The sequence below is a fragment of the Oncorhynchus gorbuscha genome, unplaced genomic scaffold (genome assembly GCF_021184085.1).
Source record: "Oncorhynchus gorbuscha isolate QuinsamMale2020 ecotype Even-year unplaced genomic scaffold, OgorEven_v1.0 Un_scaffold_8347, whole genome shotgun sequence".
NCBI lineage: Eukaryota > Metazoa > Chordata > Actinopteri > Salmoniformes > Salmonidae > Oncorhynchus > Oncorhynchus gorbuscha.
In genome coordinates, this window is record NW_025751537.1 from 1 (window position 1) to 14,982 (window position 14,982).

The window sequence follows — 14,982 nt, forward strand, 5'->3', positions numbered from 1 at the left end:
TGCAGGACCATGTGTAACAGTATAATTTTTTAACCGTCCCCTCGCCCATACCCGGGCGCAAACCAGGGACCTTCTGCACACATCGACAACAGTCACCCACGGCGATGGTTACCCATCGCCCAATAAAGCCGCGGCCCTTGCAGAGCAAGGGGAACTACTACTTCAAGGTATCAGAGCAAGTGACATAACCGATTGAAACGCTATTTAGCGCGCACCGCTAACTAAGCTAGCCATTTCACATCCGTTACACTCACCCCCCTTTTGACCTTCCTCCTTTTTCTGCAGCAACCAGTAATCCGGGTCAACAGCATCAATGTAACAGTATAACTTTACGTCCGTCCCTCGCCCATACCCGGGCGTCAACCAGGGACCTTCTGCACACATCGACAACAGTCACCCGCTAAGCATCGTTTACCCATTGCTCCACAAAGCCGCGTTCCTTGCAGAGCAAGGGGAACTACTACTTCAAGGTCTCAGAGCAAGTGACGTAACCGATTGAAACGCTATTTAGCGCGCACCGCTAACTAAGCTAGCCGAAGCCACATCCGCTACACATGGTCAAAACTGCTGCACTGTCATGGCATGCCCTTGGGGAGGGGGATCGGCGCCCCCACCCTCTACAGTTTTATGATGGTCATAAATACCTGCACAAAAACTCTCTCTCCCGACTCAGAAACTTGAGTTTACATCCCTTTGTTACCACAGAGAGTGACGTTGCAGTACGATAACATTAAAAGGCTGAATAATGAAACAGTATTTCTGTATCCCAAACATTTGGAATGGTCCGTGGGTATTTAAAGAACAATCCTGTGGAATTTGTTAATAATTTGTGACGTAACTAAAGACAGTATAACAACATAAGTGTATCTCTGAATGTGTATATTTCCCAGTTGTCAGGGTCACATCCAAATGTGGGTGAACGTATATGATTAAATATGAAACTATCTGTGGGAAGATGTAATAGGATAATGTTTTTTCATATGAAGTCACACCCACATGAGCAGACATTACATCGGCGTCATGGAACGCCCCCCTTTTCCAGAGTGTATAAAACCCACTTCCGACAAAATGTACATTAGGCCAACGAGACCATCAATGTGAGTTGAGAGGAGGTAATGGCTAGAACTCTGAAACCTCAACAGAGAAGAAGAACATCTCTACAAAACTACACAGGAACATTCATTCTGCAGCTCTTTAAGTACTTTAGTCTGGTAAATGCAACCGAGAACCAATGGGTGGTACTCTGAAAGATCCATCCTGGAGAACATTTCCTATGTACGCCTGACGTACCCATATTTAACAGACACTTCCAGAACAAAGGGAACAAACTACGAAAGACTTTGATCTCTGGTGGACAAACCAGAGACTTTCTGTCGACTGACTCTCCAGCAGACGGACCGGCGATTTCAACAGAGAGACAACAAAGGTATATACACTCGTAAATATGTCAAATGCAACTTCTTTTCCAATGAGTGGCTGTTCATGTGCAAAGTACTAGCATCTCCATGAGCCTAGTTACCAGCTGTGTGTACGATAGTAGAGTCCTTTGTCTTTTCTCCCGCTCTTTCTCACCTGCCCCTCCCTTTTCATTTGGTGTAACAAGCCGTCATATCGGTTTAGTCCACTAGGGACTTTTCATTGTATCATGTTAGCAACCAATGTGTAACCTATCCTGTGTGTTTATGTACTTCTGTGTGATTATTTAGTTACTTAGTAAAGAAGTAATTAAGCCAATTGGTATATCGCTGATTCATAATTTATGCTAGCGTTCGTGCAGATATCCAAGAGTTTGCGACATTCGGAATATGACTGATGAGGTAATAGATGAATAAGTGACTGTAATTGATAAGATATGAAAATATATGAAGAGAGTTCAATTCAGGAAAGAGTAACTCTTTAAACAACACATAGACACGACAGCACTGTGTAGGGAATAGGATGTCATTTGGGATGCAACCTAGTAACCGACAACTAGATAAAACTCAGATTTTAACACTCAAATGAATGTCGGATCCAGACTTTTAGCCAAACCTCGAGCATTAGAATCACAACCTAATTGGTTTTGCAAAGGGAATAGAGAACATCAGTCGGTAATAAGCAGCGTGTGTGTGTGTGTGTGTGTGTGTGTGTGTGTGTGTGTGTGTGTGTGTGTGTGTGTGTGTGTGTGTGTGTGTGTGTGTGTGTGTGTGTGTGTGTGTGTGTGTGTGTGTGTGTGTGTGTGTGTGTGTGTGTGTGTGTGTGTGTGTGTGTGTGTGTGTGTGTGTGTGTGTGTGTGATTTAAGGTAAGACAGGGTAAAGCTCAGTCTTATTGCAGTGATGTATCTTCTGGCTGAGCGTGTCTCTTATGCATTAATAATACTCTGTCTCTCTAACACCAGAGATAGCAGTTTACCACGGGGACAGACATATCAGTTCAGAGGACTCTATTTATACGCAGCAAACATGCTAAAGAGGTGAGTGTGTGTGTACATGTATCTACCTGTTGCTGTCTGTATATATCCCTCTTACATATGCGCGTATCTATATGTGTAGATGTGAAGTCAGCCCTAGACGCTGATCTTGGGTCAGTTTTGCATCTTCCCACTAATAGTTAAGGTTTGGTTTGCATGAAGGGAAACTGATCCTAGATCTGAACCTACGGGACACTTCTATTGATCTCCTCTACCTGCAGTCTTGTCGTGGGTTGGCCACATATCCGGGGAAGGCTCCCTGTGTGATATCGCGACACATCTTGCTGTCCCTGTCGGAGGGCAGCAGGGTACCAGCTCTGATCATCAGCCCCAGGCAGTGGTCAAAGTGTTCCTCTCCTCAGGACCGTCCTCAGTGAAGAAACAATGTCCCAGAGCATCATAGCCCACCACGTCCTTTACCTGGTAGGACAGAGAGAGGGGGAGGGAGAGAGAGGTGAGCGAGAGAGAGGGGGAGGGAGAGAGAGAGGGGGAGAGAGAGGGGGAGGGAGAGGTGGGAGAGAGAGGGGGGAGAGAGAGAGAGGGGGAGAGAGAGACAGCGGGGAGAGAGAGGGGGAGAGAGAGGGTGGGAGAGAGAGAGAGGGGGGGAGAGAGAGTGAGTGGGGGAAGAGAGAGGGGGTGAGAGAGAGTGAGGGGTGGAGAGAGAGAGAGAGAGAGGAGGGAGAGAGAGGTGAGCGAGAGAGGGGGAGGGAGAGAGAGGTGAGCGAGGGAGAGAGAGGGGGAGAGAGAGGGAGGGAGGGAGAGGAGGGGAGAGAGAGAGGGGGAGAGAGAGGGGGGAGAGAGAGGGGAGAGAGGGGGAGAGAGAGAGAGGAGGGGAGAGGGGGGGAGCGAGAGAGAGGGGGAGGGAGAGAGAGAGCGGGGAGAGAGGGGGGGTGGGAGAGAGAGTGGGAGAGAGAGAGTGAGTGGGGGAGAGAGAGGGGGGTGAGAGAGAGAGGGGTGGAGAGAGAGCGAGAGAGGAGGGAGAGAGAGGTGAGCGAGAGAGAGGGGGAGGGAGAGAGAGGTGAGCGAGAGAGAGGGGGAGAGAGAGGGGGAGAAAATAGGGGGAGAGAGAGAGAGGGGAGAGAGGGGGAGCGAGAGAGAGAGGGGGAGGGAGAGAGAGAGCGGGGAGAGAGAGGGGGAGGAGAGAGAGGGTGGGAGACAGAGAGGGGAGAGAGAGAGTGAGTGGGGGGAGAGAGAGGGGGTGAGAGAGAGTGAGGGGTGGAGAGAGAGAGGGTGGGAGAGAGAGAGAGTGAGTGAGGGAGAGGGAGAGAGTGAGTGGGGAGAGAGGGGAGCGAGAGAGAGGGGGAGGGAGAGAGAGAGCGGGGAGAGAGGGGGAGGAGAGAGAGGGGGCGAGAGAGAGAGGGGGGGAGAGAGAGAGAGATCAGGGTTGGGGTCAATTCCATTTAAATTCCAGTCAATTCAAGGAGAATACCTTCAATGCTTTTCAATGAGGAACATTTGGAATTGGAATTTGGTTTAGTCCTACTTTCTGAATTGACTGGGATAACCCCAACCCTGACAAACCATGCACACATTTATTTTGAATGGCACAGAAGCATGTCTGAAGGAAGTGGTTTTCCTTCTATGTCTCTTCTCTGTCATCTGCACTGGGCTAAAAACCCCAATCTCAGCAGATGGTGTGAAACACATCATTCCACTGAGCTACACCATTTAAAGAAAGATATTACTCTGCCTGCCACACTAGCTAGCTAGCTTATCTCACCTCTTCTTTGCGATTGGTTGGGAAGTCTCCTCATTTGAGAACAGTTCACCAAACTACCTCTACACAAGACTGTATTAGCCTGCTGAGCTAAATCATGTGGTGCTAACCCCAGTCTTCATGTCTATGGAGATATTCTGACATCTGATGAAGGAGAGGAGACCAGGGCCTGAGGAGACCAGGGCCTGAGGAGACCAGGGCCTGAGGAGACCAGGGCCTGAGGAGATCAGGGCCTGAGGAGACCAGGGCCTGAGGAGACCAGGGCCTGAGGAGACCAGGGCCTGAGGAGACCAGGGCCTGAGTCTCAAATGGGACCCTATTCTCTATCTAGTGCATTATTTTAAACCAGGGTACTATAGGGGACGAATAGGGTACTAATTGGGCCGAAGCAGAGAGATAACATCTCAGAGAATTCAGTATCTCACCATCTATCTTCCATTTCCTTCTAACGCCTGAAGAGTGACAGGACACAGTTGTGTTCTATCCAGTTTGTACCCAATTTTCAGGAGCCTTGGTTTAGATATGCCATGTTGGGTAGCAACAGCACATCTCCTCGTTATGGCAACGGATAGATTCTCTGATTGCCGTGGCAACACAACACCTTTAACAACCCTCCAACACATACGCACGTGCACGAGGTTGGGTGAAGATGAGCTTGCATGAGCCCGCACACACACACACAATCCCACCTTAGTCTCCGACAGACTGTTCTCATAGAATTCTAGCTAGAAGCAATTATCTCCTTTTGTGCGTAATTCTATTTATTTGCTCTGTCTGTGACCCTGTAGCGTCCACAGATCATAATGTTCCTGGGTTCACAACAGTAATTAGCAACATGCATAATCATGAATATGGTTATTATCATCATTAGAATTCCGTAGGTGGCTCGGATTTTTAGCAAAGACAGTGAAATGACACCACAGGTAAGTTTCCTGAAACCCTTGTAGCTCAACCTGGATAAGGTTACAAAATTCCAGCAACTTTCCCAAAATTACCAGGTTTTCTAGAAGTCCAAAGATTCCCGAAATCAGGATTTCTGAAAAACCTGGGAATTTGGGGAACGTTAGCAGAATTTTTCAACCCAATATGTGGAGCGTTATAACATCTCTCAACAACTCAGCTACAGACCTTAGAGAGTAACGCTAATAAAATGGATGTGTTTGACTGTACTTATTCTGTGCCTCCGCGAACGGAAGAAAACTGTCAAGTGAGGTTGGAAAATCTTTCTGTGAATGTGCGAACCCTACTGGCTCAGTTCAATGACTTTACACCTGGGATCCGAAAAACAGCTGTCACCCTGCCACTTGTTTGGTATACAGCTTATATTTGGGGTTCTGCTGGGGTAAGACAGTTGCTCTAACAGAAGACCTCTTTAACCACACACACACACACACACACACACACACACACACACACACACACACACACACACACACACACACACACACACACACACACACACACACACACACACACACACACACACACACACACACACACACACACACACACACACGGTGGAGAGGTTGGGCGAAGGCGGGTGTCGTCGTGACAACTGAATGGCCGACCAGCAGCACTTTTATACACTCAAATGTATGGAACCAAATGTCCAAGTGTGTGCATGCATATCACTCACCAGTAGGCCGTTGGAGCCGTGCACAGTGACACAGCGGGAGAAGGTGTGGTGGATGGACAGATCGCTGACGGAGGTGGGGGGATCGTAGCCTCCCTTCTGGTCCACGTCTCCATTCATATGGAAGTGGACAGGGTAGTGACCCATAGACTGTTGACCCATGTGCTGCAGCTCTACACCGGACACATGCACAGACTTAAAGCCATGCTCCACCTGGGAGGGAGAGGGGGAGAGTGAGACAGTTAGAAAGTGAGACCGCTAGAGAGTGAGACTGCTAAAGAGTGAGATCGTTAGAGTGAGACCACTAGAGAGTGAGACCACTAGAGAGTGAGACCGCCAGAGAGTGAGACCGCTAGAGAGTGAGACCGCCAGAGAGTGAGACCGCCAGAGAGTGATACTGCTAAAGAGTGAGATCGTTAGAGTGATACCGCTAGAGAGTGAGCCCGCCAGAGACAGAGAGTGAGATCGTTAGAGAGTGAGACCGTTAGAGAGTGAGACCGCTAGAGAGTGAGACCTCTAGAGAGTGAGACCAGAGAGTGAGACCGCCAGAGAGTGAGACCGCCAGAGAGTGAGACCGCCAGAGAGTGAGACCGCCAGAGAGTGAGACCGCCAGAGAGTGAGACTGTTAGAGAGTGTGACCGCTAGAGAGTGAGACCGCTAGAGAGTGAGACCGTTAGAGGGTGAGACCGTTAGAGAGTGTGACCGTTAGAGAATGTGACCGATATGGTGAGACATCTAGAGAGTGATACCGCTAGAGAGTGAGACCGCTAGAGAGTGAGACCGCTAGAGAGTGAGACCGCCAGAGAGTGATACTGCTAAAGAGTGAGATCGTTAGAGTGATACCGCTAGAGAGTGACCAGAGAGTGAGCCCGCCAGAGAGTGAGATCGTTAGAGAGTGAGACCCGTGAGACCGCTAGAGAGTGAGACCTCTAGAGAGTGAGACCGCCAGAGAGTGAGACCGCCAGAGAGTGAGACCGCCAGAGAGTGAGACCGCCAGAGAGTGAGACCGCCAGAGAGTGAGACCGCCAGAGAGTGAGACTGTTAGAGAGTGTGACCGCTAGAGAGTGAGACCGCTAGAGAGTGAGACTGTTAGAGGGTGAGACCGTTAGAGAGTGTGACCGTTAGAGAATGTGACCGATATGGTGAGACATCTAGAGAGTGATACCGCTAGAGAGTGAGACCGCTAGAGAGTGAGACCGCTAGAGAGTGAGACCGCCAGAGAGTGATACTGCTAAAGAGTGAGATCGTTAGAGTGATACCGCTAGAGAGTGAGCCCGCCAGAGAGTGAGCCCGCCAGAGAGTGAGATCGTTAGAGAGTGAGACCGTTAGAGAGTGAGACCGCTAGAGAGTGAGACCTCTAGAGAGTGAGACCGCCAGAGAGTGAGACCGCCAGAGAGTGAGACCGCCAGAGAGTGAGACCGCCAGAGAGTGAGACCGCCAGAGAGTGAGACCGCCAGAGAGTGAGACTGTTAGAGAGTGTGACCGCTAGAGAGTGAGACCGCTAGAGAGTGAGACCGTTAGAGGGTGAGACCGTTAGAGAGTGTGACCGTTAGAGAATGTGACCGATATGGTGAGACATCTAGAGAGTGATACCGCTAGAGAGTGAGACCGCTAGAGAGTGAGACCGCTAGAGAGTGAGACCGCCAGAGAGTGAGACCGCTAGAGAGTGAGACCACTAGAGAGTGAGACCGCTAGAGAGTGAGACTGATATGGTGAGACCGCTAGAGAGTGAGACCGATATGGTGAGACCGCTAGAGAGTGAGACCGCTAGAGAGTGAGACCGCTAGAGAGTGAGACCGATATGGTGAGACCGCTAGAGAGTGAGACCGCTAGAGAGTGAGACTGGAGAATTTGAATGTGAAAGAAACAGTGAGAGTGTGAGAGATTGAGTAGGAGACAGATAAAAAGATAGCGAGAGTTTCCATGCATGAGAGACTAATCAAATCCTTTCCATAATTCTTCATTAAAATGTGGTTGACTAGAATGTAATGGGAAGAATTTGCAGGCAGTGGAGATGGACGTGGCTCCATTCCATACTAGCTGTGGATCTTCTCCTGGGCTGCGTCCCAAATGAGAGCCCTGCATTTCCTGGTCAAAGTACTGCACTATTAAAGGGTGGCATTTGGGACACAGCCCAGGTCCTATGACTGACAGCTTCAATAAACAGGATGCAATCCAACTCATTCTAAAGACTATGCCAGTGTGTGTGTGTGTGTGTGTGTGTGTGTGTGTGTGTGTGTGTGTGTGTGTGTGTGTGTGTGTGTGTGTGTGTGTGTGTGTGTGTGTGTGTGTGTGTGTGTGTGTGTGTGTGTGTGTGTGTGTGTGTGTCTGTCTCCCTCCTACGTTGCGCTTCACACTTTGTTCCTGTGCTGTAAATAAAATGTGCCTTCATTTAGACGGAACTCAATCAAAAGAGCTTCCAAGAAACTTTCCCTCATTGGAAATGTTCTGCCAAACCTAATTACAGTAATGGCAAACAACATAACACAAGAAACTCTCCCTCATTGGAAATGTTCTGCCAAACCTAATTACAGTAATGGCAAACAACATAACACAAGAAACTCTCCCTCATTGGAAATGTTCTGCCAAACCTAATTACAGTAATGGCAAACAACATAACACAAGAAACTCTCCCTCATTGGAAATGTTCTGCCAAACCTAATTACAGTAATGGCAAACAACATAATACAAGAAAATTTCCCTCATTGGAAATGTTCTGCCAAACCTAATTACAGTAATGGCAAACAACATAACACAAGAAACTCTCCCTCATTGGAAATGTTCTGCCAAACCTAATTACAGTAATGACAAACAACATAACACAAGAAACTCTCCCTCATTGGAAATGTTCTGCCAAACCTAATTACAGTAATGGCAAACAACATAATACAAGAAACTCTCCCTCATTGGAAATGTTCTGCCAAACCTAATTACAGTAATGGCAAACAACATAATACAAGAAACTCTCCCTCATTGGAAATGTTCTGCCAAACCTAATTACAGTAATGGCAAACAACATAATACAAGAAACTCTCCCTCATTGGAAATGTTCTGCCAAACCTAATTACAGTAATGGCAAACAACATAATACAAGAAACTCTCCCTCATTGGAAATGTTCTGCCAAACCTAATTACAGTAATGGCAAACAACATAATACAAGAAACTCTCCCTCATTGGAAATGTTCTGCCAAACCTAATTACAGTAATGGCAAACAACATAATACAAGAAACTCTCCCTCATTGGAAATGTTCTGCCAAACCTAATTACAGTAATGGCAAACAACATAATACAAGAAACTCTCCTCATTGGAAATGTTCTGCCAAACCTAATTACAGTAATGGCAAACAACATAATACAAGAAACTCTCCTCATTGGAAATGTTCTGCCAAACCTAATTACAGTAATGGCAAACAACATAATACAAGAAACTCTCCCTCATTGGAAATGTTCTGCCAAACCTAATTACAGTAATGGCAAACAACATAATACAAGAAACTCTCCCTCATTGGAAATGTTCTGCCAAACCTAATTACAGTAATGGCAAACAACATAACACAAGAAACTCTCCCTCATTGGAAATGTTCTGCCAAACCTAATTACAGTAATGGCAAACAACATAATACAAGAAACTCTCCCTCATTGGAAATGTTCTGCCAAACCTAATTACAGTAATGGCAAACAACATAATACAAGAAACTCTCCCTCATTGGAAATGTTCTGCCAAACCTAATTACAGTAATGGCAAACAACATAATACAAGAAACTCTCCTCATTGGAAATGTTCTGCCAAACCTAATTACAGTAATGGCAAACAACATAATACAAGAAACTCTCCCTCATTGGAAATGTTCTGCCAAACCTAATTACAGTAATGGCAAACAACATAACACAAGAAACTCTCCCTCATTGGAAATGTTCTGCCAAACCTAATTACAGTAATGGCAAACAACATAATACAAGAAACTCTCCCAATGTGACACTCCCTGTCAGCAAAGTGACAATTGTTTATTTGTGCAAACCTTAGCCTGCCTGCTTGCTTAAATCAGGGTTGGTATCTGGCATTGATATTATCCATAGCTGTTATGGTGCTGTGTGTGTGTGTGTGTCTACCTGTCTATCTGTCATAGAATCACACTGGCCTAATGACAGCCGACATACCACTGTCTTAACGATGATATTACAGATGTCATTGACAGATTGCGTCACCATATGTCATCTGATGACAGTCATGACCCAAACCAGATAATTACTGTAATAATCTAGTTGGCTGGCGTGTGTGACAGTCTCAGCCCTCTCTGTCCTAACTGTGCTCCCCAGACTCTGGGCGTCTAGCCATGTTAGACGGGGACGGAAGGGTTGTACTTTCTAACTAAACATCTGATTATAACTAAACTCTATAAACCTTACCCTCACCTAACCTGTAAGGACAATAGATGAGCTCAGTTTCTTAATGTAACCTTTATGTTAACTGGACAGTATAGCCCAAAACAATAGCCCATTTCTTCTGGCGAATGCCTCAAGGTACTGAATAAACAGAACAGAAAGACATGATCAGGGCTGCAAAACTCTGGTAACCTCACAGACTGTAGCCCTTTCCTACAGACTGTAGCCCTTTCCTACAGACTGTAGCCCTTTCCTACAGACTGTAGCCCTTTCCTACAGACTGTAGCCCTTTCCTACAGACTGTAGCCCTTTCCTACAGACTGTAGCCCTTTCAATGACCTTGAGGCCTCATGGGTGGAAGGTTACGAATATTATTCATAATTCATCAACATTATTTCAAAAACCCGCCGAAAATCCGGTGTTAAATGTCCTGTGTTAAGTGTCTATGTCAAACGGTTTTGTTATATTTCAGTCGTCTGTAATGCATTTAAAGTGTAATATTGGGATGCAAACTCAAGATTTAATACATTTCAACTGTATATCTGACATGGTACAGGTGTCTGCATTTTTTATCCCATAACCATGTGTGTGAGGTGTGTACTTTTGTTTCAAAGTAGAATTGTTTAAGAATAACAAGAAACACTCTGTGTGACCTTGATTTAGCCCACCGCTGTAAAAGGTTAAGGAACTTAAGCCCTACACAAAATATCTACACGTTTGGATCAGTGAAAGGATAAATAAAAGATGAAAGTAGATGGAAGGACAAAGAGAAGATGTAGGGATTTATGGAAGGATGAAGAGAAGATGTAGGGTTTTATGGAAGGACAAAGAGAAGATGTAGGGATTTATGGAAGGATGAAGAGAAGATGTAGGGTTTTATGGAAGGACAAAGAGAAGATGTAGGGGTTTATGGAAGGACAAAGAGAAGATGTAGGGGTTTATGGAAGGATGAAGAGAAGATGTAGGGGTTTATGGAAGGATGAAGAGAAGATGTAGGGGTTTATGGAAGGATGAAGAGAAGATGTAGGGGTTTATGGAAGGATGAAGAGAAGATGTAGGGTTTTATGGAAGGACAAAGAGAAGATGTAGGGGTTTATGGAAGGACAAAGAGAAGATGTAGGGGTTTATGGAAGGATGAAGAGAAGATGTAGGGGTTTATGGAAGGATGAAGAGAAGATGTAGGGGTTTATGGAAGGATGAAGAGAAGATGTAGGGGTTTATGGAAGGACAAAGAGAAGATGTAGGGGTTTATGGAAGGATGAAGAGAAGATGTAGGGGTTTATGGAAGGATGAAGAGAAGATGTAGGGGTTTATGGAAGGACAAAGAGAAGATGTAGGGGTTTATGGAAGGACGAAGAGAAGATGTAGGGGTTTATGGAAGGACAAAGAGAAGATGTAGGGGTTTATGGAAGGATGAAGAGAAGATGTAGGGGTTTATGGAAGGATGAAGAGAAGATGTAGGGGTTTATGGAAGGACAAAGAAGAAGATGATAGGGGTTTATGGAAGGATGAAGAGAAGATGTAGGGGTTTATGGAAGGACAAAGAGAAGATGTAGGGGTTTATGGAAGGATGAAGAGAAGATGTAGGGGTTTATGGAAGGATGAAGAGAAGATGTAGGGGTTTATGGAAGGATGAAGAGAAGATGTAGGGGTTTTTGGAAGGATGAAGAGAAGATGTAGGGGTTTATGGAAGGATGAAGAGAAGATGTAGGGGTTTATGGAAGGATGAAGAGAAGATGTAGGGGTTTATGGAAGGATGAAGAGAAGATGTAGGGGTTTATGGAAGGATGAAGAGAAGATGTAGGGGTTTATGGAAGGACAAAGAGAAGATGTAGGGGTTTATGGAAGGACAAAGAGAAGATGTAGGGGTTTATGGAAGGATGAAGAGAAGATGTAGGGGTTTATGGAAGGACAAAGAGAAGATGTAGGGGTTTATGGAAGGATGAAGAGAAGATGTAGGGGTTTATGGAAGGATGAAGAGAAGATGTAGGGGTTTTGGAAGGATGAAGAGAAGATAGGGGTTTAAGGACAAAGAGAAGATGTAGGGGTTTATGGAAGGATGAAGAGAAGATGTAGGGGTTTATGGAAGGATGAAGAGAAGATGTAGGGGTTTATGGAAGGACAAAGAGAAGATGTAGGGGTTTATGGAAGGATGAAGAGAAGATGTAGGGGTTTATGGAAGGATGAAGAGAAGAAGGGGATGGAAGGATGAAGAGAAGATGGGTTTATGGAAGGATGAAGAGAAGATGTAGGGGTTTATGGAAGGATGAAGAGAAGATGTAGGGGTTTATGGAAGGATGAAGAGAAGATGTAGGGGTTTATGGAAGGATGAAGAGAAGATGTAGGGGTTTATGGAAGGATGAAGAGAAGATGTAGGGGTTTATGGAAGGACGAAGAGAAGATGTAGGGGTTTATGGAAGGACAAAGAGAAGATGTAGGGGTTTATGGAAGGACGAAGAGAAGATGTAGGGGTTTATGGAAGGACAAAGAGAAGATGTAGGGGTTTATGGAAGGATGAAAGAAGATGTAGGGGTTTATGGAAGGATGAAGAGAAGATGTAGGGGTTTATGGAAGGATGAAAGGACAAAGAGAAGATGTAGGGGTTTATGGAAGGATGAAGAGAAGATGTAGGGGTTTATGGAAGGATGAAGAGAAGATGTAGGGGTTTATGGAAGGATGAAGAGAAGATGTAGGGGTTTATGGAAGGATGAAGAGAAGATGTAGGGGTTTATGGAAGGATGAAGAGAAGATGTAGGGGTTTATGGACGGATGAAGAGAAGATGTAGGGGTTTATGGAAGGATGAAGAGAAGATGTAGGGGTTTATGGAAGGATGAAGAGAAGATGTAGGGGTTTATGGAAGGACGAAGAGAAGATGTAGGGGTTTATGGAAGGACAAAGAGAAGATGTAGGGGTTTATGGAAGGACGAAGAGAAGATGTAGGGGTTTATGGAAGGACAAAGAGAAGATGTAGGGGTTTATGGAAGGATGAAGAGAAGATGTAGGGGTTTATGGAAGGATGAAGAGAAGATGTAGGGTTTATGGAAGGACAAAGAGAAGATGTAGGGGTTTATGGAAGGATGAAGAGAAGATGTAGGGGTTTATGGAAGGATGAAGAGAAGATGTAGGGGTTTATGGAAGGACAAAGAGAAGATGTAGGGGTTTATGGAAGGATGAAGAGAAGATGTAGGGGTTTATGGAAGGATGAAGAGAAGATGTAGGGGTTTATGGAAGGATGAAAGAAGATGTAGGGGGTTTATGGAAGGATGAAGAGAAGATGTAGGGGTTTATGGAAGGATGAAGAGAAGATGTAGGGGTTTATGGAAGGATGAAGAGAAGATGTAGGGGTTTATGGAAGGATGAAGAGAAGATGTAGGGGTTTATGGAAGGATGAAGAGAAGATGTAGGGGTTTATGGAAGGATGAAGAGAAGATGTAGGGGTTTATGGAAGGACAAAGAGAAGATGTAGGGGTTTATGAAGAGAAGATGTAGGGGTTTATGGAAGGACAAAGAGAAGATGTAGGGGTTTATGGAAGGATGAAGAGAAGATGTAGGGGTTTATGGAAGGATGAAGAGAAGATGTAGGGGTTTATGGAAGGACAAAGAGAAGAAGGTTTATGGAAGGACAAAGAGAAGATGTAGGGGTTTATGGAAGGATGAAGAGAAGATGTAGGGGTTTATGGAAGGATGAAGAGAAGATGTAGGGGTTTATGGAAGGATGAAGAGAAGATGTAGGGGTTTATGGAAGGATGAAGAGAAGATGTAGGGGTTTATGGAAGGATGAAGAGAAGATGTAGGGGTTTATGGAAGGATGAAGAGAGGAAGAATGGGTGGATGGATGAATAAAGTAAAGGTGTAGATAGAGGGATAAATAGATAGATTGGAGGGGTAGATTCGAACAATTAATGACATGTTAATTAAATGACCTTCACGTGTCCTCCAAAAGTGTCAAAGGCGAAGAACTTGCAGGCCTCGTTGCCATAGCAACCAGGTTCCATCTCGCCGCGCACCAGGATGTTGCGACTCAGCAGGCCGACCTCTGCCCTCATGTCCACCCCATCCACCTCCTCACCCATGTGGAGGAACACTGGCTTACCTACACACACACGCACGCACACACATAAAGAGTTAGAACATACCTTGCAGCACACACACACACCAGGGTTTCCGTTAGCAGGTAATTTCCGGCTTTTGGCCGATAAAATAAATGAAAAGCCGATCCGGGGCTGGTCTGCTGCTGAGGAGAGAGTGAGAGAGGAGCCTTGGCCTAGGATACTGTTGATTGTGAAGATGGAGCCCTTTTTCATCAAAGTAAAATGAAAATTAGAGAGTAGTGAAAAGCCTACATGGCGGGGCACCAGACTGCCACCATTTAGTCTCACTGGGTGACTTAAAACATGTATTGGTCTCATCTGTGTGAGTTGCACATTAATTTACCTCACTCAAAACGTCTTCGTTTTTATGAGGGTGAAACAGTAAATCTCTCACTCTCTCACTCTCTCACTCTCTCACTCTCTCACTCTCTCACTCTCACTCTCACTCTCACTCTCACTCTCACTCTCACTCTCTCTCTCTCCTTTTCAGAGGGTAAAAATGTTCCAGGAGAACAAAAAGTGTTCTGTATAACACTTCTAAATCCAATTGTGGGGAAAACACAGCTATCCTGTTGTCAAAGGTGGAGAGAGGATGTTTTCAGCTTTCTGTAGATATACTTTTTATTTCTTCGAGCACAAAAGCAACTATTTTTAATATGGCTGTGAGATATGGAGCACACTAAATGTGGATTGGCCATTGCGACT

The 14,982-nt window shown here is 45.5% G+C and overlaps 1 protein-coding gene across 1 annotated transcript; it reads right to left on the reverse strand.

The window, feature by feature from the left end:
• Window positions 1-2,759: 2,759 nt before the first annotated feature.
• LOC124029946 (cell migration-inducing and hyaluronan-binding protein-like) lies at window positions 2,760-14,275 on the reverse strand. Its single transcript, XM_046341484.1, has 3 exons — window positions 14,110-14,275; window positions 5,804-6,013; window positions 2,760-2,870 (listed from the first exon to the last, which is right to left on the reverse strand). The coding sequence occupies exons 1-3, from the start codon at window positions 14,257-14,259 to the stop codon at window positions 2,775-2,777; spliced, it is 456 nt and encodes a 151-aa protein (XP_046197440.1). The 5' UTR covers window positions 14,260-14,275; the 3' UTR covers window positions 2,760-2,774.
• Window positions 14,276-14,982: the final 707 nt, after the last annotated feature.

What these genes read in the sequence shown, in the direction of transcription:
- LOC124029946 (XM_046341484.1), bottom strand. Translation starts at nt 14,259, where the DNA reads ATGGGTGAGGAGGTGGATGGGGTGGACATGAGGGCAGAGGTCGGCCTG. An exon ending in CTTTTGGAGGACACGTGAAG is followed by an intron (nt 6,014 to 14,109) that starts GTCATTTAATTA and finishes TCTCCCTCCCAG; the next exon opens with GTGGAGCATGGCTTTAAGTC. An exon ending in ACGGCTCCAACGGCCTACTG is followed by an intron (nt 2,871 to 5,803) that starts GTGAGTGATATG and finishes CTGTCCTACCAG; the next exon opens with GTAAAGGACGTGGTGGGCTA.